This window comes from Camelus dromedarius, chromosome 2 (assembly GCF_036321535.1).
Source record: "Camelus dromedarius isolate mCamDro1 chromosome 2, mCamDro1.pat, whole genome shotgun sequence".
In the NCBI taxonomy this organism is placed as follows: Eukaryota; Metazoa; Chordata; class Mammalia; order Artiodactyla; family Camelidae; genus Camelus; species Camelus dromedarius.
In genome coordinates, this window is record NC_087437.1 from 61,024,831 (window position 1) to 61,052,579 (window position 27,749).

At 38.8% G+C, this 27,749-nt stretch overlaps 1 protein-coding gene and 2 pseudogenes across 5 annotated transcripts in view; 2 read left to right on the forward strand and 1 right to left on the reverse strand.

Moving 5' to 3' along the window:
* The first annotated feature begins 4,041 nt into the window (after positions 1 to 4,041).
* Positions 4,042 to 5,532, forward strand: LOC105101289 (tubulin alpha-1B chain-like; annotated as a pseudogene).
* Positions 5,533 to 15,016: 9,484 nt separating this feature from the next.
* LOC116153585 (collagen alpha-2(I) chain-like) lies at positions 15,017 to 16,719 on the reverse strand (annotated as a pseudogene).
* UBXN7 (UBX domain protein 7) overlaps positions 15,653 to 27,749 on the forward strand; it is a 49,097-nt gene continuing 37,000 nt past the window's right edge. For all 5 annotated transcript variants that reach the window (XR_010384013.1, XR_010384012.1, XR_010384014.1 and 2 more), the window contains exon 1: positions 15,653 to 15,748. Coding sequence is in view for 1 of the 5 variants with exons in the window: in XM_010994424.3 (XP_010992726.3) it covers positions 15,676 to 15,748 (73 nt within the window). In the remaining 4 variants the exon portion in view is untranslated. The remainder of the gene's footprint in view (positions 15,749 to 27,749) is intronic.

The window sequence follows — 27,749 nt, forward strand, 5'->3', positions numbered from 1 at the left end:
GAACAGCATGGAAACAGAGCAGACAACATTAGAACTTGCCTTGCCCCATTGTGGGATGGGAGGAGTAAGACATTTCCTGTGTGCTCAAGAGTGACTCAGATGTGTAGCTCTGAGGGCCTTTGGACCCAAATGAAACCTTCAGATGGGAACAAGGGAGAACTCCATGGTGCCTGGGAGCCACTGGGCACCAGACAGGCTGTGCCAATATCTCAAAGATCCTGGTATGAATAGATGACAACCAAGGACCACATATATCCCCCAGGGGGACTAATCAGGGCACCCTAGAACTTAGGCACAATCCATGCTGGGTAAAGCATGAGGAAACCAACTCAGTTGAAACTTGCCACCCCAGATCACAAGGGCACAGTAGAAATTAATTTGAATTATGGAAGAGGAAAGCTATTGTACAACTACTTCTCATTCAAGATTAGTATGAGCTATTTGTGGGGCTCATCCAGGATGTCAGAATTATAGGGTAGCCCATATCTCCTTGAAGACTAAATACTAACACTTGACTAGGATTAGCGCAAAGCCATCCAGAGATAAAGACCATGATCTGGTGGGAAATTTGGTGTGCAGAGCTAATGTGACCCCTCAGAAGTCTTTGCTAATTTCAGAATTACCAGCAGACAGTGCTGAGAACAAGCATGAAAGAGTCCTACAGAATTATTAAATTTCCTAGACAGACACAGGTAATAAAAGAGAGTGGAGCACCCTTGTTAGAGTTTGCATTTATGATTAAATTTTCTAAATCAGAGATGAGTGAATTCATCGTTATGGATTGAATTACATGCCCCTAAATATATATATTTAGAGAAAGAGAGAGAGAGTCCTAATGCCCAGTACCTTGGAATGTGACGTTATTTGGAAATAGGGTCATTGCAGATATAATTAAAGATGAGGTCATAGTGGATTATTTCAAGCCCTGAGACCAATATCACTGGTTTCCTTACAAGAAGATGGCCATATGAAAATGCAGGGACACCCAGGAAGAATGCCATGTGATGGCAGAGATTTGAGCTGTATGGCTCTAAACCAAGGAATGCCAAGAATTGCTTGTGAAACCAGAAGCTAAGAGAAAGGCATGGAATAAATTCTGCCCTAGAGCCTAATACCACTGACACCTTGGACTTCTAGCCTCTAAAACTGTGAAAGAAAAATAATTTCTGTTATTTTAAGCTACCTGGTTTGTGGTAATTTGCAGAAGCCCTATGTAACTAATGCAGTCATTAAAATGCCTTTATCCCAGGGTGAATTTCTTTTTAGGAAAGGAATAGTAATTTCAATGGCAAAACCCCAGCTGCCAAAGAAGAGAGGCACTCAAAACCCTTTTAAAACTGTTGCACCTCTTAATCTGCCATAAAATTGGTGGCCTGGATATGTGATGAGTAACTGAGTTTTGGAGGATGAAACTAGTGTCTAGCTACTGTCCAGTCCCTGGCACCCAGGGAAGGAATTACTTGGGACCCTAAGTTTGCTGATAAGAGTTTAGGGAAGTGTAAGCATTACTAATCCACCCCCATGCCCAACCACTACTACTATTTGTGGTAAAAACGGACAATTCCTTAATTCACAAAATGAATCTACAGCTATTAATGCAGAAACTAAGTCAGTCTTTGGGAAGAACACTGTCTCCAGAAGACAGAAAGTAATTAGAGTCCCCAAAATATCTAGTTTGGTTGGTACCAAGTTTCGCTCTTAGTTAGTAGCCAAGACCCTGAAACTGGCCTATATTATCTGAGAAGGAAGATGGCAGATGGCATGGTTGAAATATGAGGCTCCTATTGCCTTTCGACTGAGTCAGTGGCTCTGTCCTTCCTCTAGGTGTATGAGACCTATCAGAGGATTCACCCATCTCTGCGGAAGGCCACATCCGTGGAGACTGGAGGAAATGGAACCAACATTCCACTTGGGAGACTTTCTGGGAGGATTACAAAGGGGTATCATTCACATGGATTCAGATCACCATCATATCACCCTGAATCCAGGCTTACCTAAGAACACAAGTAGCCCAAAGGGAATGTATTATCTATTGTCACGTAACAACTTACTCGAAAACTTAGTGACTTAAAATGACAATAAGCATTTATTATCTCACACAGTTTTTGTGGGTCAGGAGTGGCTTGGCTGAGTGTTTCTGGCTAGCACTCCTTCTCACGCTATAGACAAGTTGTCACTTAGGGCTGCAATCATCTGAAGATTTGGCTGGGACTGGAAAATCAGTGCCGGCTACTGGCAAGAGGCCTCAGTTCCTTGCCATGTGGGTCTCTCCACAGAGCTGCTTGAGTGTCCTCATAACATGACAGCTGCTTTCCCCAGAGCAAGTGATCCAAGACGGAGTAAGGTGGAAGCTGCAATTCCTTTTATGGCTTCATATTGGAAGTCTCATGCTGTTACTTTGGCCATGTTTTCATTAAAATGAAGTTATCAAATCTGGCCTATACTAAAGAAGAGAGGAATTAGGTACCATTTTTTTTAAAAGAGTCATGTCAAAGAATTTGTAGATATGTTTGTTTAACTACCACAGGCATCATGAACACAGGCCTGGGCTGCTTTGTAAGAAGGAATTCCTGTCCTGTGGAATCTAATTTGGGACAAATACCTATGTCCCGTCATCAGGAAAGTCGGCGACTTTTGGATGAGATGTAATTTTCTTTGTAATCATGGCCTAAAACACAATTATGGCCAGTGAGAATAACGAAGAAATCTGCTAGGTGGTTCTGGGAAAGTTTTTGTCTTGTCTTTCCCCTTTCTTCCTGCCTCAAACACAGATGTGATGGCTGGAGCTGCAAAAACTACCCTGTAAACAGGAGCACAAGGCCAAGAGTTATCAGCCCTGACTTCACTGAACCAGTACCAACCAGCCTGCTTTCTCTTGGACCTCTCATTATGTAACAGAAACAACTCTCTATTAGTTAAGCCACTAGTGTTCAAGCTTTCTGTTACTGATAGCCATTCCTAACTAGTGCTAATTACATAGTAGAAAACAGGAAAAAGAAAGGAGTCAATTCTTATCTTCTGAATTTTAAAACCTAGGTCTCAGGGTGGTAAACAAAACCCAAAACAACCTCAGGGTATGGGCAGAAGATTTGGGAAATTAAATGATGGCTACCCAACACCTAGACCACATAAAGATTCCCTGGTCTGGAAATAATAAAAGTTAAATTGAGTTATGGAAAAATAAAATTGCTTTTCTTGTTCCATGAGTCTGTACACTAAGATTTATACTTACCAGGTGGTAACTCTCCTGTGACTGAAAATGTTATTTCCATCTTACCCTTTGAAGTCTTACTACCACTCTTAACTCATGGTCATTCTCTGAAAATACACTTTTCTTCTATTCTTCTTGATTTTAACCACCCTTCTCTCTTCTCCCAGGCTTGAAGACTTGAGGTTGTCCTTCACTTTTGCCTCTAATCCACCTCCTACATCTGATCTATTATTTCTTGGCTTTTTTCTATTCACAGATACTGGTTTATAACAACAAAATATTTTCTTTTTTTGTTTTTGAAGTATGGTCAGTTTACAATGTTGTGTCGATTTCTGGTACACAGCATAATAGTTCAGTCATACAGATACATATATTCGTTTTCATATTCTTTTTCATTGTAGGCTGCTACAAGATACTGAATTAGTTCCCTGTGCTATACAGTAGAAATTTGTTTATCTTATTATTTCTTGACTTTTCTTTCGTTTCTCCTTCTCCTTCTCTCCTACTCTCTCCTGTCCCTCTTTCTCCACTTGCCTCCCTCTCTCCTGTCCTCTGTCCCCCTCTCTCTCCACCTCCTTCCCTCTGTCCTTGAAGCCTTCTGTCATTGGGACTATTGACATTCTTAGTACATGAATTCCTCCCCATAATGGAGCTGCAGCTCCAGCAAAGCTGATCTGTTGAGGGAGGTGTTTGGATAGACTGTCCCACAGAGAACAACTAAAAATACTGGATGTGAGTACATTACTTACCTCAACTCTTAGGTTGTCAGGTATGGTAACCGGGACCCAGTGTCTACTGCTGTTGCCTGAGTCTGCTGACCCGTAGCCACCATGCATGAGTGCATCTCTATCCATGTTGGCCAGGCTGGTGTCCAGATCGGCAGTGCCTGCTGGGAGCTCTACGACCTGGAATACGGCATCCAGCCCGATGGCCAGATGCCAAGTGACAAGACCATTGGGGGAGGAGATGACTTCAACACCGTCTTCAGTGAGACAGGCGCTGGCAAGCATGTGCCCAGGGATCCTGGAATACACAGTCATAGATGAAGTTCACACTGGCACCTACTGCCAGCTCTTCCACCCTGAGCAGCTCATCACAGGCAAAGAAGATGCTGCCAATAACTATGCCTGCGGTCACTACCCCACTGGCAGGGAGATCACTGACCTCATCTTGGACCGAATCCAGAAACTGGCTGACCGGTGCACAGGCCTTCAGGGTTTCTTGGTTTTCCACAGCTTCGGTTGGGGGACTGGTTCTGGGTTCACCTCCCTGCTGATGGAATGTCTCTCTGTTGATTATGGCAAGAAGTCCAAGCTGGAGTTCTCCATTTACCCAGCCCCCCTGGTTTTCACAGCTGTAGTTGAGCCCTACAACTCCATCCTCACCACCCACACCACCCTGGAGCACTCTGATGGTGCCTTCATGGTAGACAATGAGGCCATCTATGACATCTGTCGTAGAAACCTCGATATTGAGCGCCCAACCTACACAAATCTTAACCGCCTTATTAGCCAGATTGTGTCCTCCATCACTGCTTCCCTAAGGTTTGATGGAGCCCTGAATGTCAATCTGACAGAATTCCAGACCAACCTGGTGCTCTATCCTTGCATCCACTTCCCTCTGGCCACATATGCCCCTGTCATCTCTGCTGAGAAAGCCTACCATGAACAGCTTTCTGTAGCAGAGATCACCAATGCTTGCTTTGAGTTAGCTAGCCAGATGGTGAAATGTGACTCTTGCCATGGTAAATACATGGCTTGCTGCCTGTTGTACTGTGGTGATGTGGTCCCCAAAGATGTCAATGCTGCCACTGCCACCATCAAGACCAAGAGCATCATCCAGTTTGTGCACTGGTGCCCCACTGGCTTCAAAGTTGGCATTAATTACCAGTCTCCCACTGTGGTACCTGGTGGAGACCTGGCCAAAGTACAGTGAGCTGTGTGCATGCTGAGCAACACCACAGCCATTGCTGAGGCCTGGGTTTGCCTGGACCACAAGTTTGACCTGATGTATGCCAAGGGTGCCTTTGTTCACTAGCACGTGGGTGAGAGTATGGAGGAATGAGAGTTTTCTGAGGCCCATGAAGACATGGCTGCCCTTGAGAAGGATTATGAGGAGGTTGATATAGGCTCTGTTGAAGGAGAGGGTGAGGAAGAAGGAGAGGAATACTAATTACCGTTCTTTTCAGCCCTGCAGCATGTTCTACTCAGAACTTCAGTTTCAGCATCAGCTGACAGGAGTAAAAAGCTTTCTGATTAAATTGTCTTCACCTTCAGCTGTGATCATGTATTTTCCATGTATTCCTGTAAGATTTTCCTATCATGTCTCAAAAGTAAAGGCTTTAAGAAAGAAAAATAAACAAGCAAATAAAAAATACTGGATGCTGTTTTAAAACAAACAAAATTTCTTATATTCATTGAAGAGATGACAGGATAGTAAGGAATTAATGGGCCAAAGTCAAGAGAATGTGGAATCTTGGAAAGAAAAAGGGAGCACTGAAGTCTCCCCACTTTGAGGGCACCTGCTAGCTCTGGCAAACTTGAGCTTCAATTTTCACAATCCCTTGGGGTCTGGAGTAAAGAAGTCAAAGGCTAGAGGGCTGGAAGCTACAGCTCAGTGGAAGCGCACATGCTTAGCATGCCCAAGGTCCTGGGTTCAATCCCCAGTACCTCCTCTAAAAATAAATAAGTAAAACCTAACCATCTCCCTCCCACCAAAAATAATAAATTAAGCATGCAGGAGGCCCTGGGTTCAATTCCCAGTACCTCCATTGACAATAACAATAACAAAGTCCAGGGCCATGCAAGGTAGAGAGTTGTGTTAGTTTGCTAGGCCTGCCATAACAAAATGCCACAGACTGGATGGCCTAAACAACAGAAATTTATCTTCTCCACAGTTCTTAAGGCTAGATGTGCAAGACCAAGATGTCCACAGGTTTGGTTTAATTCTGGGGTCTTTCTCCTTGGCTTATAGATGGCCACCTTTTCTCTGTGTCTTCACATGGTCTTTCCTCTGAGCGTGCACATCCCTGGTGTCTCCTTTTGTGTCCACATTTCCTCTTCATAAAAACACCGGTCACATTGGATTACAGCCCACCCTAAGTTTTAACTTAATCACCTCTTTAAAGTCCCTCTCTCCAACCACAGTCAAGTTGTAAGGTGTTAGGTGTTAGACTTTCAACATGCAAATCAGAGAGTGATACAAGTTAGCCCCTAAAAGGAGTATAGTATGAAACACTCCCCCAAAACACTAGGACCCCTCTGATGAGGGAGAACCAGAAGTAAATAACACTTCCACACCCTGTCACCATGAGGCTGCATGGAGGGCTGCCTCAATGATGGTTAATGGGGAGTGGGTGCCGTCTCTGAGAAGCTGGAGCCCCAGGGCAATTCCCACATGTTGATTTGTAGCCCAAGTTCATATCACCTATGTGGTTCAGAAACCCTCAAGTTACGAGTTTAGTTTAAATTGGTCCTGGTATGGTAGTGTTGGCCTAAAGCAAGTAGACTGCCATCTATTTCTCTGGCAAAGATGGGTTTATTCAGGATCAGCAGAGAATTGCAACGCGGGGGGCGGTGGGGTAGGGGGGTTCAACCATGGTGAGCCACGTGCATTTCCCACACAGCAAGGGAAGGAGAAGCTTTTATAGAGAGGAAAAGGAAGTTGGGAGGGCTATAGTAAATAAAGAGTCCAAGGGTTTTCAATGGCTGAGTCCTCACCAGGAAAAAAGTTTTCTCCTTCCATTCAAGTTCTGCTTGGCAGGGCATGAGAGCTCCCCCTTCTGATCTCCAGGCTCTACTTAATTGAGGTTTCTATTAATTTTTTACCATAGTGACTCTAAATGGTTGGCAGGAACAAAGGTTAATCTCTAGAGAAATCTTAACTTCAAAGAATTCCCATGAATTTTTTTGCAAAAAATAGGCACCTCGCATTAAAAAAATTAACTGAGCACATACAGAGAAACCCAGGCATCATGCATGAGAAGCAGGATAAATGACAATAAACACACATGCAAGGTTTTCAGATTTTAGAATTATCAAACAAAGATTTAAAAATAACTATGATTATCATGTTTTGAAAGAACAGTATAGTGAATACCTGTATACTACTACTTAGGTTCAACAATTGTTAGCGTTTTATCATAGCTATTTTATATACCTTAAAATTTGTTGAACCATTTAAAAATGAATTGCAACAGGGAACTGTATGCAGTTTCTTGTAATAAGCTATAATGGAAAAAAATCTGAAAATATTTGTATATATATGTATGTATATGTATAAAAAAATCTCTTTGCTGTCCACCTAAACTAACATTGCAAATCAACTATACTTCAGTAAAAGATAAAACTAAGAAAAAGTCTGTAAACTGCAGACTTCATAATATTTTATCTCTAGGAGGGAAGGTAGTAGCTCAATGGTAGAGCACATGCTTAGCATGCACAAGGTCCTGGATTCAATCCCCAGCACTTCCATTTAAAAAAAAAAAAAATCCCTAACTATGTTAGAATGTATCTCTGAGGAATAAAAACACTTTTTTCATAACTACAACATCATTATCATATCTAAGAAAATTAATAATTGCCTAATGTCATCTCATATTGAGCCCATATTAAAATTTTCAGTTTGCCTAAAAAAGTTCAAAGCTATTTTGTTTTTTTGTTTTTGTTTTTGTTTACAGCTAGGATCCAATCAAGGCATTGCTTTGGTTGTTGTCTTTTCACTCCCTTTTCATCTAGGAAAATGACCTTGGCTTCCCCCTCCCCCACTCCCTGCTTGCCCCTGCCCATGACATTGACAATTTGAAGAGACCAGCACCGCTGTCTTGTGACATGTCTGTGGTCTGGATTTGCCTGAGTCTTCCTCATAGTGTCCTTTAACTTGTTCCTTGATCTTCCTGTATTTCTTGTAGTCTGGAAATTAGGCCCAGAAACTTAACAATTTTGCCGACAATATGTCATAGGTGATGCTGTGTATTTCCTAACATATCACATCGGGAATACAAAATACCAGGTTGACCTATGCTTAGTTGACCTATGCTTAGTTTGATCCCTTGGTTGAGGTGATGATTGACAGATGTCTTCCCCAAAATGAAATTTAAAAACTCCTGGACAGTTTATTAGCTTCTTATAAAGTCAAACATACATTGACTATATAACCCAGCAATTCTATACCCAGGTATATTCCCAAGGGAAGTGAAAACATATGTTTACCCAAAAACCTGTACATGAGTTGATAACAGCTTTGGCCCCTAACTGGAAACAACCCAAATGCCCTTCAACTGGTGAATGGATAAACAGGTAAACATGCTTACAATGGAATCCTACTCAGCAATAAAAGAGAATGAAATACTGGTATAGGCAACAACATGGATGAATCTTAAATGTATTTTGCTAAACGAAAGAAGCCAGACTCAAAGGGCTCCATCCAGTATATTCTGTTTACACAACATTCGCGAAATAGTAAAAACCGTAGGAACAGAAAACTCTAATTCTAAACCAAAATACCAGTTTTAAAATCTCATATTGAGAAACAGGAGTTTCCAATGACCAACATACTCCTACACCATTCTCCTGGTATCAAAGAACCTGGAAAGGTCACATATTACTCAGAGGGATTCTAGGGAAAAGTAGAATCAGAGCAAAGGAAGCGGAGGAATATTTCATCATGCTCTGAGTGCAGCTTTATGAATGGAGCAGATTCCGGCCATTGACTAATTAACACCCATTCCCCTCCTTCTTTCTTCCAAAGAGCACCAGACTTTAGGGAAATACCCACCTTCCTCCACGAAGCCATATGCTTTACTAAACCAGTTATGTTTATCTCACATTCCTTGGCAGGGACAGCTCTAGGAACAAAACTGTGACTCAATTCAAACCAATGAATTTTGAAGGAAAGTCCCTAAAGGGACTTCTAGGAAATGTTTCCTTTCTCAATTAAAACAAACAAACAAACAAACAAACACAGCAGAAGAGATAAGCTGGCTCTTCTTTGAATGTGACTGTGATGCTTGGAGCTGCTGCAGCTTTCTTGCTACCACCTTAGGACAAAGCTCAGGCAGATGAGGGAAAGTCAAGAGAGAAGCAGACCTGGAGCCCTGTGGTACTGGCCACAGACCTTGCCCTAACTTTTATGATTTAAGCCAGGTAAGTTGAGATTTCCTGATATAATATATAGTATTCTAAACAGCTTAATGCCTGTCCCACAATGTAATACATATTTTCGGTGGTGATAACATTCAGTTCACCTGAAAGGTAAAAAAAAAAAAAAAACAGATATTTTTATCCTTTGGATTTTCTTTTTATAGCTGCAGTATATACCACTCCTCAAAATTCTTGTCAGCTCATTTTTGGGGTCAAATTTCAGTCTCACCCCCTTACCTTACAGATATTTCTAGTTTTAATGTAGTCAAATTTGTTACTTTTTGCCTTTATGGCTTGTGATTTTATGTTTTCTTTAAGAAATCTTTACCTTCCTTGATCAGACCCTCCTGAGACAGAACTGCAGGGCTTTCCCATCACCTCCTGGTCTGTGTGAATGGCGCCCCCTGGAGCACTAAGTGCATGGCATCCCCTCCTTAAGTTACGCAAAGCAGTTTGACTTGGAGTCTTCAGGATAAGCCCCTATACGTATGCTATTATAAAAGTTGTAAAGTTTTGCTATTCTCACTTAAATCTTTAATAAATCTATAATTTATTTTTGTATCTGATATGGGACTGGGATCTTATTTTATTTAGCCTCAGGGTCATTGATTGGTTAATCCATTCTTTCCTTCACTGATCTATAAAATCACTTCTGTCACTGTGTCCATATACGTTTGTGCCTGTTTCTGGACTTCACTCTGTACTCTGTCTATTCCCCCAAAATACCACACAGTCTTAGTTACTCAACCTTTATAATAATTCTTGATATCTAATGGAGCAAAACTTCCACCTTTTTCTTCTACTTTAAAAGTCTTGACTATTGTTGATCCTTTGTTTTTGAATTTTAAAATTATCCATTAAAATATTTGAGAACTTTTGTGAGTTTTTGATTAGAATTAGATTGAATTTATTGATTAATGTATAGAAAATTGGCATTTTTATAATAGTGGGTCCTTCTATACATGATTTACTAGATTTCTTTCATTTAATGTCTATCAATAAAGCTTTATCATTTTTTAAGACCTTGCACATTTTTGTTAAATCTCTACCTATGTATTTTTTTTAGTGTTATTGTGAATGGAGTATTTTTAAAATTAGTTTCAGATTATTTGCTGCTCATCTTTAAAAATACATTTTTAAAATGTGCATGTTGGTTTTATATCCAGAAATGTACCTGAACTCTTTTACTGTTCTAAAATTTGTCAGTTTGCTTAGATTTTCTATGTAAATACTCATATAGTCTATAATGATAACTTTTTCCTTCTTTAAAAACTTTTTATATATTCTTTCTTGTCTTACTGCTAAGGCTTGAACATCTAGTATATTGTTGAATAGAAATAGTGATAAAATGTATACCTATCTTGTTTTTGACTTCAAATGTTTTTGTTTGTTAAACAAGTTTTTTTAAACTCTTTTTTTTAGTGGGAGGGTAATTAGGTTTATTTATTTTAACTTTTTTTTTAAATAGAGTTACTGGGGATTGAACCCAGGATGTGAAGTATGTGAAGTACGTGCTCTACCACTGAGCTATATCTCCTTCTTATGGCTGAAAAATATTCCATTGTGTGGATGTTCTACCTTTTGATTATCCGTCATCCGTTGATGGACACTTCAGTTGTTGTGGAAGATGCTGCTGTGAATATCTGTTACAAGTTTTTGTGTGGAAACATGTTTTCATCTCTCTTGTGCACATACCTAGAAGTGGACTTGCTGGATCATAAGGTAACCGATTAACCTTTTGAGGAATTGTCAGACTGTTTTCCAAGGCAGCCGTATTGTTTTATATCCCCACCAGGAACTTATGAGGTTCCAGTTTCTCCACATCCTTGCCAACACTTATCATCATCTGACTTTTCCATTACAGCCACCCTGGGGGTATGAAGTGATGTCTCACGGTGGTTTTGATTTGCATTTCCCTGATGGTTAGTGATGTTGAGCAGCTTTTCATGTGCTTATTGGTCATTTGTGTATCTTGTTTGGAGGAATGTCTATTTAAGTCCTTTGTCTATTTTCAAATTGGGTTGTTGACTTTAAACGTTTTTATTATTAACTATAATGGTGTTTACTCTGTGTTTTTAGTAAACATACTTTATCAGGTGGAGGATGTTTTTTCTCTACCTAGATTATTAAGGGTTTTTTCAGTTTTGTTTACATTGGTTTAGTTTAATATTATTTCAGCTAACCATAAGTGAGGCTGAACTTTCATTTACTGCTTTGTTTGTTTTTCAAATTTAGGTTAGCCTAGCCTCTTTAGCTATTTGTCTCTTTTGTTTCTTTCTCTGGAATAATTTTTTTAAATTGAAGTATAGTTGATTTACAATATTAAGTTATCTGGAATAATTTTCATAAGTTTGGGATCATCTACTTAACTTTTTTGGTAGAAATCATCTGGGTCTGTTTGTTTGTTTGTGTGGCAGATTCAATTTCATTAATCATCATAAGTCTTCTCATAGTTGAGTCAATTTTGCTAAATTACATTTTTCCAGGAAACTGCCATTTATCTATTTCCTAACTCATTGGCATAGTTGTTGTTCATAATAGTCTCTTATTTTTGAAATCACTGCCATATCTACTATGTCCCTTTTCCCCTTAATCTAATTTGTGAAAGGGTTTAAATTTTATTTGTTTTTTCAGAGAACTAGCTTTTGGTTTTTTGAATCCTCTCTTTTGTATTTTGTTTTCTATTTTATCGATTTCTAACTTTCCTCTTCAAATTTCCCTAGGTTAGCCTCTGTTGTTCATTTATTAACTTCTTGATTAGTTATTGAGCTGCTCATTTTCTAGCCTTCTCTAATAGAACCATTTAAGTTTACATACTTTTTTCCTTTAAGTACTGCTAAAACTGTATTCCACAAATTCTTATATGTATTTCAGTGAAATATTTTCCACTTTCCATTTGTGCCTATCAACTTCCCTTTACTCCTCCAGACCCACTCACTTGCTCTCCCTTCCACGCTGCTCTCTGCCCAATAGGCTGCTGTGTCCTCTGTCTTCCAATTGGATTCTGCCAGTGGAAGTTCCTGGCAGGAGATGGAAGAGAGGAGGAGGGGGAGGTCAGGGTATTTTTTACTGCTGGTCTTTTCTCTGTGAGTTTGCCTGAGGCTGGTTACATCCCTTGACAGAAGGTCACTGCTTCTTAAAAGATGGCCTGCTTTACAAATAAGATTCTCCTTTGGTATTCCAGTAAATCCCTCTCTCCTATCCCTTTAGACCTAAAGGTTGTGATGTTCTACCGTTGCTAGTCCCAGATCCTCCACTGTCCCTAGATTCCCATATATCCCACTCACATCTTTAAAATGTGTTCCTTTAAAAATCATTTGCCTGACCATCTGTTACCTTTGGGGACCCTAAATGATACACCATTTTTATTTTGCTTTTGGCCCATGACTTATTTAGCACTTTGTTTTTAATTTCCAAGTATGTGAGATTTTTTTTTAAAAAGTTATTCTTTTAAAACTAATTTCTAATTTAACTAATCAATATTTAGAGAACATGTTCCATATTATAATGATTCTTTGACATTTGTTGAGAATTGCTTTGTGGTCAATTTTTATTTTGTTCCACAGGTGCTTGAATAGAATATGTATTGTCTGTATCTTTATTACTTTTGCCTGAGAGATGGAGGTTGTAAAATTGTATATTTGTCATTTGTCATTTCTTCTTTAAACATTTTTTTTCAGTACACTTGACACCATGTTATTAGGTCCATACAGATTTAGAATTATTTTATCTTCCTGGTGATTTGTTCTTTTTGTCATTATATAGTGACCCCCTTCATCTCTAATGATACATTTTGCTTTAAAGGCTATTTTATCTGAAATGAATGTAGCTACTCCACCTTTCATTTCCTAAATACTACCTCTGTGTGTTTTTTTCATTTTTCCCTTAATATTTCTTTATCCTTATGTTTTAGATATGTCTTGTATCAACAGCATATTGTTGGATTTTTAAAAAAATGTAATCTAATTATCTTTAAAAAATACTGTCATTTTGCTTTACAATCAAAGTATAGTATATTTATCTAGGATTCAAAGGATTTGGATTCCAGGCTCTACCTTACCAAGTGTGACCTTGAACAACTCTCTTAAACTCTTTGAATCTCAGGACAGCAGTAATAAAATACAACTGTTGAATCAGATTACCTTGAATATCCCCTCTAGCTCATTTACTCTGTCATTCCCTTAAATTACAGTAACATGTTATAAATTGATTTGAGACTGGGAGCCTTAAAACCAGACCTAAAAACAAAAACAAAATCCTAGTGTAATTTGGCGAAAGAATTCAAATAGTAACTGACATTTAGCTTTGGGTTATTTGCTCTGTACTGTTTTATTTTCCATTATTTAATGTATAATGTTTTTGCAGTTTAATTTTCTTTCTGAGGATAATGTATGTTTTTAAGAAAATATTTTCCATGATTTGGGGGATATATTTAAACATTTTCTTGTGATTCTAAAGATCTTCCATATTCTTTCATAATCCCCAAACTCTTTTCAAGGTTTTGTTATTAATTTGCTGACTCCTTTTCTTTTAGCTTATTTTTTAAATTTCTACAAAATCTTTTTTAGAGTTGTGGATGCCACAATCTTCACTTTTTCATAAGATTTATCTAAAAACCACATCAGTATATCTGAACCCTAAGACCTTGGAAATAAACATACAGATCTCATTGTTAGCCTCTTCATTTAATGGAGGTGCAGGAATAATTGTATCTAGTTTTTGTAGTCAATGGTGTTGGACTATTTTATTTGGAGTCCGATTTTGCATAGTTGGCTACAGTGACACAGACTTTAGGATTAAGGCCTTTAGGAAGGATGATGTCACACTGTTTCTTGCTCTGGTTTTCCCTTCCTTTTTTTGCACCTCTGGGTCAATATGTACCAAACAGCTTCCCCAACCCGCAACTGGGTCCTAGGTTTCCTCAACCCTCGTAGAGCATTGTAGCAACCTGGGAGGTTTGTCATTTAACTGACAATACTTTTGATTAGGAGACTGCTTTCTTATACACCAATCATATAACCCTATGGTTACTTTGATTTGACTTGGTTATTTTTAAATTCACCTCAATAGTGCATTTACAGGTGCTTTGGATGGGTCATTTCTCCAGAGGACTCATCTTTTATTGGGCCATTTTCCTGTGTAGATGCAAAATATGTGGGTGGGAGGTGGGAGGCTAGAACCTAAATTGAGTCTCTTTAATTTTATCCTCATGGTGGGGATCATCAGGATTGAATGTACTCCTATAATTGTTTTCTTTAAAGTACTTTAAACCATATACATAACATACTCATATTATATTTTTTAAAACTAAAGGATAGGGGGAGGGTATAGCTGAAAGTGGTACTGCACATGCTTAGCATGCACGAGGTCCTGGGCTTAATCCCTAGTACCTCCTCTAAAAATAAATAAATAAATAAACCTAATTACCTCCCTCCCCTCTTCTCCTCCCCAAAACCCTAAAAATAAAGGATAAAAGAATCCCTCAAAGTCCCCTTTCACCACCCCCTCCTTGCTCCCCTCTCTAGAGGTAACCATTATATTTGAGGACACCTTTCCAGTGACCTTTCTATACATTTCTTTCCTATATTGTGTATACTTATATACATTTCTTCTTTACATAAATGACATCTCATTTTATAGGTGAGGAAACTGAGACCTTAAGAGGAGATGTGTTGACGTATTTATTGAAGGAAAGCGGACTGGACAATCGTTTATTAAAACCTACTATGTATCAGACTCTGAGCCCTGTGCTTTATTGGCACGAAGGGTTCTAATAGTTTACTTCTGCTGGACGGGCCAAGCAATTAGTTTAGTGGTTGGAGAACAGGTGCGAAAGTCGCTTCGGTGCGATGATGTAGGATTTGTATTTTGATGGGAGCTACAGGAAACCTAGCATAGGGCTCCGGAGTTGCAAAAAAGAAAAAATAAACTGTCATCGGCAGTTGAGTCTGTCAATAAAGCTTATGAAGCTGAAAGACAGGGAATCTACTGCCTGCCAAGCTTGAAGCTTCCTTCGGAAACCAGGAACCGATATCGCGGTGATATCGGCCTATGAGAGTGGCCTCGGAGCTTGGAAAGGAAGGCAACAGAGGTTGTAAAGAAGGATGCAGCAGCAGGCAGCAACCGAGCAGCCAACCGGGAGAGCGGAGAGCGCTCCCGAACCGGTCTGGAAGTGCGCCTGCGCTGACCGCCGCGGGGGGGCGGGGTAGGAGGGGCGGAGCTAGGGGGCGGTCAATGAGCCTGCGCAAACCGTGCGGCGAGGTGGGGGAGGGCGGTCCGTGTGTGTCTGTGTTGTTGTTCGGCGGCAGCGGCGGCGGCGGTAAGATGGCTGCCCACGGGGGCTCCGCGGCGTCCTCGGCGCTGAAGGGGTTAATTCAGCAGTTCACCGCCATCACCGGTAAGAGACGCGGTTACCGGAAGGTGGAGAGTAGGGTCTGGAGCGAGCGCCCGGTCTGCCCCGGGCTTCCCTGTACCTTCGTGCATTTCTCCCTCGGGCTTTACCCACGGCTCCCGTCCTCTCTCCTGAAGAAGAGGCGACGACGGCGTCGGGTCTCCGGGTTCAGGCGGGAGACAGCCCCCCCGCGCACCCCATACCCTCGTTCTCGGTCTTCTCACAGTATGGAGGGCGACCTCCCCACCCGTTTTCCCTTTCAGCCTAGACTCAGGGAATGGGCCGAGCCCATCCGCCCCCGTCGGCCCGGGGACCTGGGGGCGGGAGAGGTGGGGGGCCGCACCCGGGCCACCGCCCTCCTCCTTCATCATCTTCTCCTCTTCTCTGTGCATAGTTGGGGTGCAGCGCATCCCCTCACCTCCTTTTTCCTTTCTTCCTTGGCCAGGTCATTCTCCCCCCTGTCCCTGGCCTGCCCTTCCCCTTTCTGGGCCCCTCGGAGCCATCGCTGTGGCCCTGGCGTGCTCGGGCCCTCCCGCCTTAACGGCGAGGTTGGTGGGTTCGGCAGCGCCTTTACGGATCTCCGACGATAGGCCGCCAGAAAGAGGGGGTGGTCAGGAGTACCCTCAAGACTGAGGTTCTGAGAGAAGAATGAGGGGGAACCCTCCCCAACCTTAATAGGAAAGGCCTGGAGGAACCCTTGGTGGCGTTTCCCACCTCCCCATAATAAAATAATAAAGACTGAGACGATGGCGCCGGGGCCTCCTGCTGATAAAATAGCAATGACGGCAGAAACTTCTTTGAGAGAAAACCAGTTTCTGTGTGTCAGTATCCCCCAAACCCTCGGTTTTCTTTTGCTTTGGACCCCTGCGAAGGGCACACGCAGATTCTCTTACCGCCTGGAGGAAAGGCCCTTAAGCCATTCTATGAATTCTCTGTCTTGTTTCTCTCTGATGGTGCTGAACTTTTTTTGCATGAGTTATTAGAGGGCGGAGCAAATGATGAAGTTCTCTGTGGAGTGATTTGAGAGAAGAGTACTCCATGTGCCTGATTGTGATTTTGCCGTTCTAGTTTGTCATTTTGGAAGGAGGTCACGATGTTAGTTCCCTCCCTTTAGCAGATCTATACTTTACCTGGTAATTTGTTAGATACAGAGAACATTTCCATTTTTAATATATCTGGAGTTTGACGTGCAAGATCTGGTTAGGTAAAATTTTATATTTTAACCACTACAGGTTGTTTATGAGTTGCTGGTTTATAGTTAAAGCTAGTTCTGTTTTTTATTTTGCAGTGATAAATGAATGTTGCATTCATTGTCTAGGTTGTGGGCATGAAACATCACGTCAAAGTTGGTAGAGGAAAATTTATAATAAAATTGGGATGAGGAATGGGATTATAACTTTTCTTAATATTTTAAAATTTCTGTGATTGGACTATTATATTAGAGATGTAATTGATTTCCCAATGTCTAAGCAGATCATTATTGGGAAAATTAGAAAATTACTGTGTATATAAGTTAATACTGCTGCATTATGTTTGTATAGAATAATCTTTTTAGTGAGTCAGGTATAGAACTAATTATGATTATCTTTTCTTTGGATTTTCTAGAGGTGGTTTAAAATGCCACCTATTTAACTCCAGTTTTCATGCTAACTACCACCTCTTCAGGAACTCAGACTGCTTTAGCCTCCTCGCATTATTTCTTCTAACGCAACATTTTTGTTGGATATAGACAAAACCAAAAATGTGGTTGAGATGATGTGACTCACTTATTTGATTTATTTCTGTGTCTGTTACTCTACATGGCTTGTTTCTTGGTCACAAGTCCTTGTATTCCTGAATCAAGTTGGAGACCCTCAGTAGACAATGGTATCTGGAAGTGTGCAAGAGAAAGTACCTTAGATTGTTCTTAATGTAGTATGGATTTCTAGTAATTATTTTTTAACAAGATAGTAATTGATTATTAGAAACACATGATTGACCCCTTCACACATATCCTTTTCACGTATCTTAAGAAATTTGGGGGTTCTGTCCATATATATTTAAATTGTAATATTTCTGACAAAAAGGTATTTGACATTTGTGCGTTGCCAGATGAAACTGGCCTTAAGAACTTAAGCTCTCATTTCAAAAAGGTTTTTCTTACTGGGAAGCTCAATATTCTGGTAAAAGTAGTGCATTTTCAAAAATGCGAGGCTTACCTTTTCTGTGGCATTTAGAAGTAGAAGAAAAAATTGCAAGAATTTTAAGTTTTATTTCTCACTAAATAGAACAAATCTCTTCTCTCTGTAAATGTGTGGTATGTGAGTATGAAGTATGACTTCATATTTAATATTTAAATATTAAAGCTAAATTAAATTAAAATAAATTAAAAATTAAGTTAAAAATTAAAAAGATATTTAAAAATATATCACATCACCATGACATAATTTTGAAAAAAGGAAACACTAATTCATTCTCACAATAGCAATCTTATTTATTTCACATATTACCTTCCAATTCTTATTTACATACTTATTTAATTTCATAAATTATTTTAAAATTATTTTTTACATTGTGGATCATAGTATACATAATTTAGAATTCTGAAATTTTCAATTTACTTTATATCATAAACATTTTCCCTATGATTAGACTCTTTGATAATCAAATGACCAAGATAAATGATTGTCTTTGAAGTGATCACACAGAGAAGCTATATACCTTTACCATTGGTGCCATTGCATTATATGAAGCTACATAGAAAACCAGTCCTGTTACTTTATAGTCTGCCACATTTTGCAATATTACTCAGTTTCATCTCCCTTGATACTCTCAAAGATGGCTTTGAATGACTGCTGACTACTTTCAGAAGTCATACCAATTTTCAAAACATGAGAAAGGAACATGCCACTGGATCTAAAGGTAATTCCAAAAGAACAGTGTTTTGATTTTTTTTTTTAGAACAGTTTTTTAAATGTTTTGAATCATGGCAGTATCCCATTAACACTAGCTTGGGCTGATATCCAGCCACACACATACAAAATGCACAGATTAATCAGAATAATTCATGAGATGAGGGATACATAGATGCTATAGAAGAGGTAAAAATAAACAATCAACAGGTAAAGCCAAAATGTGAGGGAATAGAAAGTGGAGGCCTAGAAGAGTACCAGAGGTTGATAGTATAGAATTCCATAAAGCTTGAATGTACTTAGTGAAATTATGGAACCCCCTTAGCTTAATCCTTCTTTCAAATCGTTGAATGAATGCATATTTGTTAAAGACATTAGAAACTCTGGTGTTTGTGGTATTTGGCTTTGTGGCCAATTACCATTCATATTCTTTTTGCATTTTTCTTGAGTTAGTATTAAGATGTATTTAAAGTTCTCTGTGTCAGGAAAGGTGTTTTCAAGTGTTCTAGATATTAAAAGAAAACTCTTCTGGAATTTTGAGAACTATTTCAAAGGTGATAATGAAGTCTGAGCAGAAATTTAGGGAGGTGGTACTTTTTTTGGTGAATTGTGAACAGATTCTTAGTAATAAATTCAGTATTTATTGATACGGCACTATGTGCCAGGCATGGTTAAGATTTTGAGGATACTACCATGAATAAGACATGGTGTATGTCCTCAGAAAACTTAAAGATTAACAGGAATACAGACACATAAATATGATAATACATTGGGATAATGGTAAGGAGCTATTATAGTAGCACAAAAGAGGGAGGTCAAGAAAGGCTTCCCAGAAGAAATAATTTCTTAGCTAAAACCTGGAGGAGAGATGTTTCTCACAGGAGAAATATGTGCAGAAACCTGGAGGAGAGAGGGACAGACTTACACATATATAGAGACAAGAAGAGAAAGGCAGTAGTTGAAGGAATTGATGATAATTCCAAATGAATAGAGCATAGCTAGGAGGAGATACAATAAATGGTGCTGAAGAGTTAAGTGGGCACCAGATTAGGAAGGGCCTTGTAACCCATGTTAAGAAATCTTGGAGTTGTTCTGAATTTTATTTTTTGTTGAGGAGGAAGGTAATTAGGATTTATGTATTTATTTATTTATTTATTCATCCATTCATTCATTTTTAGAGGCAGTACTGGGAATTGAACCCAGGACCCGTGCATGCTAAGCATGTGCTCTGTCACTTGAGCTATACCCTCCCCGCCTTGGATGAAAAGTTTTAATTAGGGGAGCAACACAGTCAGATTTTCTCAGTACCATACCTTGATAGTGGTGAAGAGACTGTTCTTTTGGCATTGAAAGTAGTGAAGAGAATAGTATAAGGGACTACTAAAGTTTGGAATGTTTTTTCATTCTTACAGCTGTGGTGGAGACATGGATTGCATTACAGGTTTTGGGCTATTTCCTATATCAAGTCATTAATGGAGAGAGTGTGAACTAAGGTAGCAGCAAGGAGATGGCACTGATAAATTGTGTGCCACAAGCTGGGTAAATAATGCGCTTTGGTGCCATTAGCAAGCTTAAAGCAGAAGGAAGGAAGAAAAGGTAATGGATAAAGAAAGAGTGTATGTGGTGAGAAATAGTAAAGTGGGACTCCTGCCGTAGCTGCGGATTCCTAGGTGTTATAGACTGAATTTTTGTGTCCTCTCCAGAATACATATTTTAAAACCCTAACCTCCAGTGCGATGATATTAGGAGATGGGATCTTTGGGAGGTGGTTAGGTCATGAGGATGGAGTCCTTATGAATGGGATTAGTGTCCTTAAAAAAAGAGACCCCAGAGAGCTGTCTGGCCCTTCAGCCATGTGAGTACACAGTGAGAAGACATTTGTTTATCACACAGGAAACTGGCCTGCATCACACACCAAATCTGCTGGAGCCTTGATCTTGAACTTCCCAGCCTCCAGAACTGTGAGAAATAAACATTTGTTGTTTAAGCCACCTAATCTGTGGTATTTTTGTTATAGCAGCCCAAACAAAGACATTGGGTTAGATTAAGCTGTCCTGCTGCTACCTATAATATTGGGACCTCAAAATAAGCCCATTTAAACAGGTTCACAGATAATTTAAATCTGCAAATTTGTTTTATTAGATCCCCTTCCCCTTTTGAAAAAGGTATGTTCTTTAATCTGAATGTAATAAGATAGGAGTTCAAAGTTTTTACAGCTGACCCATCAGAAGTTGTTATTACCTCTGAGTATACAGGTAAAATTTATAATTTGATTAAATTTATCACTGTTCATTTCATCTGTATCATTTAGCCCTTCTTGCTTTTCCTCTGCTCACTCAGTTAACTTTCGATTTCTCTATTTAGCTATGCGGAAGTGTTGGCATTTTGGCTAGGACAATTTTTTGTTGAGTAGGACTGTTGCATTCATTACAGAAGATTTAGCGCTTGTATTAGCTTCCTGTGGCTGCTGTAACAAGTTACCACAAACTGCATGGCTTAACACACATTTATTCTCTTACAGTTCTGGAGGCCAGAAGTCTGAAATGAAAGTGTGAATAGTCTTTAGAGGACAGGGGCCATTTTCCAGCCTACTAAAGGACCCCAGCTTCTCTCCACTAAATGTCAGTAGTGCCCCCTACTCTACAATCATGAAACACCAAAAAAGATCTCTCACAGCACCAAATGCCTCTACTACTTCCTGACATTAAGAATCACTGGAGACAAATACAAATCATAAGTACAATGAGGTGTCACCTCGCACTAGTCAGAATGACCATCATTAAAAAGTCTGCAAATAATAAATGCTGGTGAGGATGTGGCGAAAAAGGAACCCTCCTACATGGTGGGCATGTGAATTGGTGCCACTATGAACAACAATATGAAGGTTCCTTTAAAAACTAAAAATAGAGTTAGTGTATGATCCTGCAATCCCATCCTGGGCATATATCTGGGGAAAACTCTTAATTGGAAAAGATACATGCACCCCAAAGTTCAGAGCAGCACTATTTACAATAGCCAAAACATGGAAGCAGCCTAAATGTCCATTGACAGATGAATGGATAAAGAATTTGTGAGATACATACACACACACAGCCTATAGCTTAGATTTTAGCACTTAATGTTTAAGTGAGGATTATAGATAGATTGGCAATTCTGAGCCTCCAGTGTTGATACCATCTGCCCCCCAAAGAGCATCTGATACCTATATACATATATATCTGTATAATGAACTACTACTCAGCCATGAAAAGAATGCAGTAATGCCATTTGCAGCAACATGGATGAACCTAGAGATTATCGTACTAAGTGAAGTCAGACAGAGAAAGACAAATGTCATATGATACTACCTACATATGGAACCTAAAAAAATAATGTAAATAAACTTACTTACAAAACAGACAGACTCACAGACATAGAAAACAAATTTATGGTTACCAAAGGGGGAAAGAAGGGGAGGGATAATTTAGGAGTTTGGGATTAACACATACACACTACTGTATATAAAACAGATAAATAAAAAGGACCTACTGTATAGCATGGGAAACTATATGCAATATCTTGTAATAACCTATAATGGAAAAGAACCTGGAAAAGACTATAGACACACACACATACATACACATGTATATACATATATACATATATATATATATATATATATATATATATATATATATATATATCCCTTTGCTGTACATCTGAAACTAACACAACATTGTAAATTATTCTTCAATTTAAAAAAAAAGAACCACTGGAACCTTTAATTACCCTTCAGTTGTCTTCTGTTTCTAAAATGGTATACTAAGTGATACAACAAGTGATAAACTAAGAATGCCTGATTATCCCAGCACAGATGGCTCAGTTAATTTGGCTTTATTTAGGAAAGTGAATGGTGTACTTTGCTTCTTGGGCCCCTCTCTAACACTGCCTCTTCAATCTTGCCAGGATTTAGCATGTGCTTCTTTTTAAAAAATCTTCATAGGCAGAGACTCTTTTAGAAAAGCTCTTAAATCACTATCCTGACAAGCTCCAGTGATGGAGGTTATCCTGTCAAATTGTCAACAGATATGATAGGGCCATCTCCAGGATATGCTGCCTATAGCTTAGATTCTAGCACTAAATGGTTAAGTGAAGATTATAGATAGGTTGGCAATTCTGAGCCTCCAGTGTTGACACCATCTGCCCCCCAAATAGCACAGTTATTATTCCTTTATTATAGCTTTATTTTTGTGTTTTAAAGTCATTCCCTGTATAATCCCTTTTAATAAATTCTATTTTAATCTATAGTTCAATAGACCTCTGGACCTAGGAAATTTTGGAATACTTACCTGTACTTTGATTACATTTTCCTCTGTCTCTACATAAGCTTTTGATACTTCTCAATCATACTGGAATGCTGTCTAGTTGTTACAGATTTCTTTGGAACAGATCCCTTTTGTGTATCATTTTATTCTTTATCCTTAACATTCAGGGTTTTTTAGAGTAATATTTTTTGCTTTCTTTATTTTACCACTTAAAAAAAATGAGTGTAACATGAGTGAAACACAGTCATAGCATCAGATGAGTGAGGGAAAGAAAACAGTCTTACTCTGGTTATTACTCTGACATAATGTGTTTCTCCATAGCTATATATAAATATTCATACTTCATACTTCAGATATTTTTCACTTGATTTCATTGATAGTTTGAGTACCATATAACTTGGGACAGTCTATTTTTTTTCTTTTTTTTAATTCTTATTTTTTACTGAAATCAATTTACAATGTTAGTTTCAGATATAAAGGGACGGTCTATTTTTATTAACAGTTAACTGTTTGCCGATAAGGAGCTGTGCCAAGTTCTTTAATATGAATTGTCTTAATACACACAAATACTTCATGAAATTGGTACTATCCCTGTTTTGTAACTGAGGAAACTGAGGGCTAGAGAAATTAGTAACTAGCTCAGAGTCACACAACTAGTGAATAGTAGAACTAGGATTCAATATCCAGGTTCTTAATGGCTATATTATACTCTCTAACGTGAGAACAAAAGGGAATATGAAGAATGTTTTCTCTTCGTTATTGGGTATAGGACTGGTCAGAGGAAAAAGTTTTTTTTTTTCTTTTTTTAATTATTGTTTTTATTTATTTATTTTTAATTTATTTGCAGGGGGAGGGAGTAGGAAGGAATTAGGTTTGTTTGTTTATTTTTTATTTAAGTGGCGGTAATGGGAATTAAACCCAGGACCTCATGCATGCTAAGCATGTGCTCTATCACTGAGCTATACCCTCCCCCTAGAGGAAAAATTTTGATAACTTCATTTGAACTGTTGGATGTCTCTGTCCCCAGGAGCCCAGTGTCTTTTTAGTGCCTTAAGTTACCCTCCCTCACCCCCAGCCATGTGATGCTTCATGCAGACCTTCCTTACCTCTCCTCCCAAAGGTACTTGAAGTGCTAAAGCTACTTACACCCCTTTTTTCCTGAACCAACCCTCCATTCTCATATCTGAACCCTCTATTGATTGTTGCTAGGTTTTAGGGAAGTAGTATGACTGAATTAGTTCACATTGTGAAATAGTTGATACATCCTTAACTCTTCAATAAGTGTTTATAGTTTTGAAAAGGATGTTTGTTTACCCAAATTAATCTCTTGAGTAATAGTGTTTTAGGCAGCATAAACATTTTTAGGTGATTAGGAAGACTTTTGAGGTAGGCAGACCATATTGTTGACAGACCAGCTTGCCTGAGGATTGGTTTAACAAGTTCCTGATTTTTATAGTATCTTCTGTTTTACTTCAGAACCCACAGATTCTCTAAATGGTTCTTGTATCGGTGGCATTGGAGCTTTGATAGTTGGATAGTTGGAGGGTGGTGGAAGGATAATGACAACTGTTTGCAATGGTCGTTTTTAAGGCGAATTTCCTTACAAACAAATAAATTTCAATAGGAGTGAAAGCAGCCAGCGTTGATTGCTGTTATAGCAGAAGGAAGTTTCAATCCCCCATCAGCGTGTTCTTTGTGCTTTTTGTGGTGCTTTAGTGCAATGTGAGCACCTAAAGAGACAAGAGCCAAAATGGTATAAAATCAGCCATTTAATTCTATGAAAAGAAAAAGATCAGTAGATGCCATTCAGAAGCTAGTTTGGGGTTTGTTATGAGGCAAAACGTAATAGTACATGCATCTCTTGCTAGAATAAGCAGTCGGAGTAGTTTACTTATAGGAACCTTTTAATTTTCAGAAGCTGCTATGTAGAAAAGTAAATTAAAATGGCGGAGTACAATAGACACAACTTTTAGACTAACATTTAAGAAGTACAGTAATACAACACAATATAACTGGACACGATGTAAAAATATTAGAAAAGCACTGAAACAAAGCCTCAGGTTTTATGAGGTAATAATATGGAAGCACGTGAGTCTTGATATTTTTCATCAAATTTGTGCTGTTTTTGCCCCAAGAGTTTGTATTTAATAACCTAACATACGGTTGGCTATTCAGATATTTGATCTTCTTCCCTTCAAAAAGTTGAATTTGTTCTTATTTTGAGATACAACTTTTTAAAAGTGTGTTTTCTAATGGTGAGAATGTAAATTTGTATATACTAGAATTTGAGAACTTTTGGTTCAGCTTGACGGAGAACTTACAGAGATTAGAACTGGTATGAGAAATGTGAGAACTGGCCAGTTCAGTGAGTTTTTAAAGTTTGTAAGATAGAAGAACTAGTAGGGACTAGGATAGAGATAAGGCTCCCTGGAAAAGTAATAACCATTCCTGTATCTACTTCAGGGTGGGAAGGGGTTGGGAAAAGGTCCAAAACTTAGCAGAAAGTTGGGTATTTGGTGTGTAGTCAAGAAAAATGAGGGAACTGATTTGACTGCTATCACTATCCATATTATGCAATGATATGGCATTGTAAAGTACCACCAAGGGATCTATCTAGATGATGACATAGACCTCTGCAGCTTGAGAGAATAGTATGAAGTGAGAAGAGAGTGGAGGGGTATAAAATCAGAGTGGTTTATAAGGGCGAAGTCTTGTGTGCGGCTCAAGAGAGATGGAACCTTTTCCAGTCAGCAGTGCAGAACTATTGAAACAGAGAGATAATCAAATTTACATTCCTTTGCAGCGTAGAAGGTAGATCAAAAGGAGCATGACCAAGAGCAAAGAAATCCGATAGTTCATGTAAGAGATGTTGAAGGCTTAAACAAAGACTACAGCAATAGACACAGAACAGGATGGATAGGGGTGGTATTAATTAGATAGAAACTGTAGGATTGGTTTGCAGTTGAAGAAGATAGAAGAGTAGAACAAAGTTTCTTAAATTTGAGTAATATGTGAAGCCCCTTTAAAGGAAAAAACCTCCCTGGCCCTAGGTAACTTAAATTACTGTATATACCCAGATATAAAGCACACTCCAAAAAAGGCAATTCTATATTTGTCTAATGCCCAAAAAAGATTTTTGACTAATGTAAATTTCTAGAGATTCCAAGTGAAATGATTGGATGCTTTTTTAATATTACTTACTAATTTAACATTTAATCACAATATAGTATATTAATGCTATTTTCCAATCATGTTTCATGAAATAATTTTGTTCTTTTTTCCACTAGCATCTTAGATATGTCTTTGTCAGCTGTCTGACAAAGCTGTAGCTATTCTGTATCATTGACAGTTTTTTTGAGCATGTGATTTTCACTTTACATTGTTTGAGATACAGCACTTTTAAAATTTCTATGTGATACTATCACTGGAAGTTTTTTCTTAAATTCATTTATCCTAAGTACTCATTTGCCATTTGCAATTTCCACAGTGTAACCATATTGCTTTGTAAATGAAATGTGAAACATAAATATGTGTGGTTTAAATTTCAAAGGATATAGAAGAGTTATTTTGGCCAAAATCTGGCTCTTCTTTCCCTGGTATACTAACTGGTTGGCTGAAGTACTGAGATAGTTCTAAGTCAGTTTATTATATGTTGGTCCATGCAAGTGAACACAATGCTGAATGCTGGGGTTACCAAGACAAAAGCCAATTGCTGTGTTCAAGACGCTCCTGCTTTTTCAGAGGAGCCAGAAAGTAAGCATACACTTACTGCTTAGTAGTATATCTATGTATATAATAGAAGAGTATCACAAGGGTGGGAGTGAGGAGGCGGTAGTGTAGAGAATGCTTAGCACATGAACTGGCAGAAGTAACACTTATGGTGATTCTTGAGCATGCATGAACAAGATGAAGGGGGAGATAAGGAGGATAAGGACATTCCAAGCACGTGATATAGTATGACTATACTGAATTGTGTAGGGTGGGGAAAAGGAGAGGCAAAGCCAGAGAGATAAGCTGAGGCCTGATCACGCTCTGGAATTTATACTGTAGGTGTCAGAGAGCCATTAAAGAATTTTAAACCACGAGTGTGTGTTTGTGTGTGTGTGTGTGTGTGTGTGTGTGTGTTTTCATAACCTCAGCAGCAAGGTAGAAGATAGAATGATAATCAGTTAGGGGCCTATTATACTAATCCAGGTAAGAATAATTAGGGACTTGATTTAAAAACCTTAGACAAAGTAGTAAAGAAGAGAAAACAAATGAAAGATATTAAGAGTAGAGTCAGCACTTCCATTTCTGGCAGTAGGGTTAAACTAAAGAGAGATTATGAATAACCCTCCCAACTGAGAAAAAAAATCCTGAATAAAAACTCAAAATATATCATTGAGCTGGCAAGAAAGTACAGAATAATCAGAGGCTAAAAATGAAATGAAATTGGAAATGAGATGTTAGCTAGATTTTAAAGTAAGCTTTCACCGTTGTGAAATCTGCTCAAACTGGATGGCTTTGAACTTCTCTTTTGATAGCCTCATAGGGCACAGGAAACAGGAAACAAGCCTGCAGCTTTCCTAAGGAGAGGAATCTGAAAGGAGACCCCTCCCATTCATGAAGCTGGGACCTTGGCATTTGGGGAGTGGCAGAAGATATCTTCATTGAGAATTTATAGCAAGGGTCCTTACAGGGTCACATTTACCATGTGGTCTTATAAAACTTTTAAGTCAAGAATGTATTTTAAATAGTCCCTGTTTGGTAGTGCCCTCAGGTACCTTACAAAATCTATCAAATCATATCCTCTTAGGAGGAATGTACCTTCAG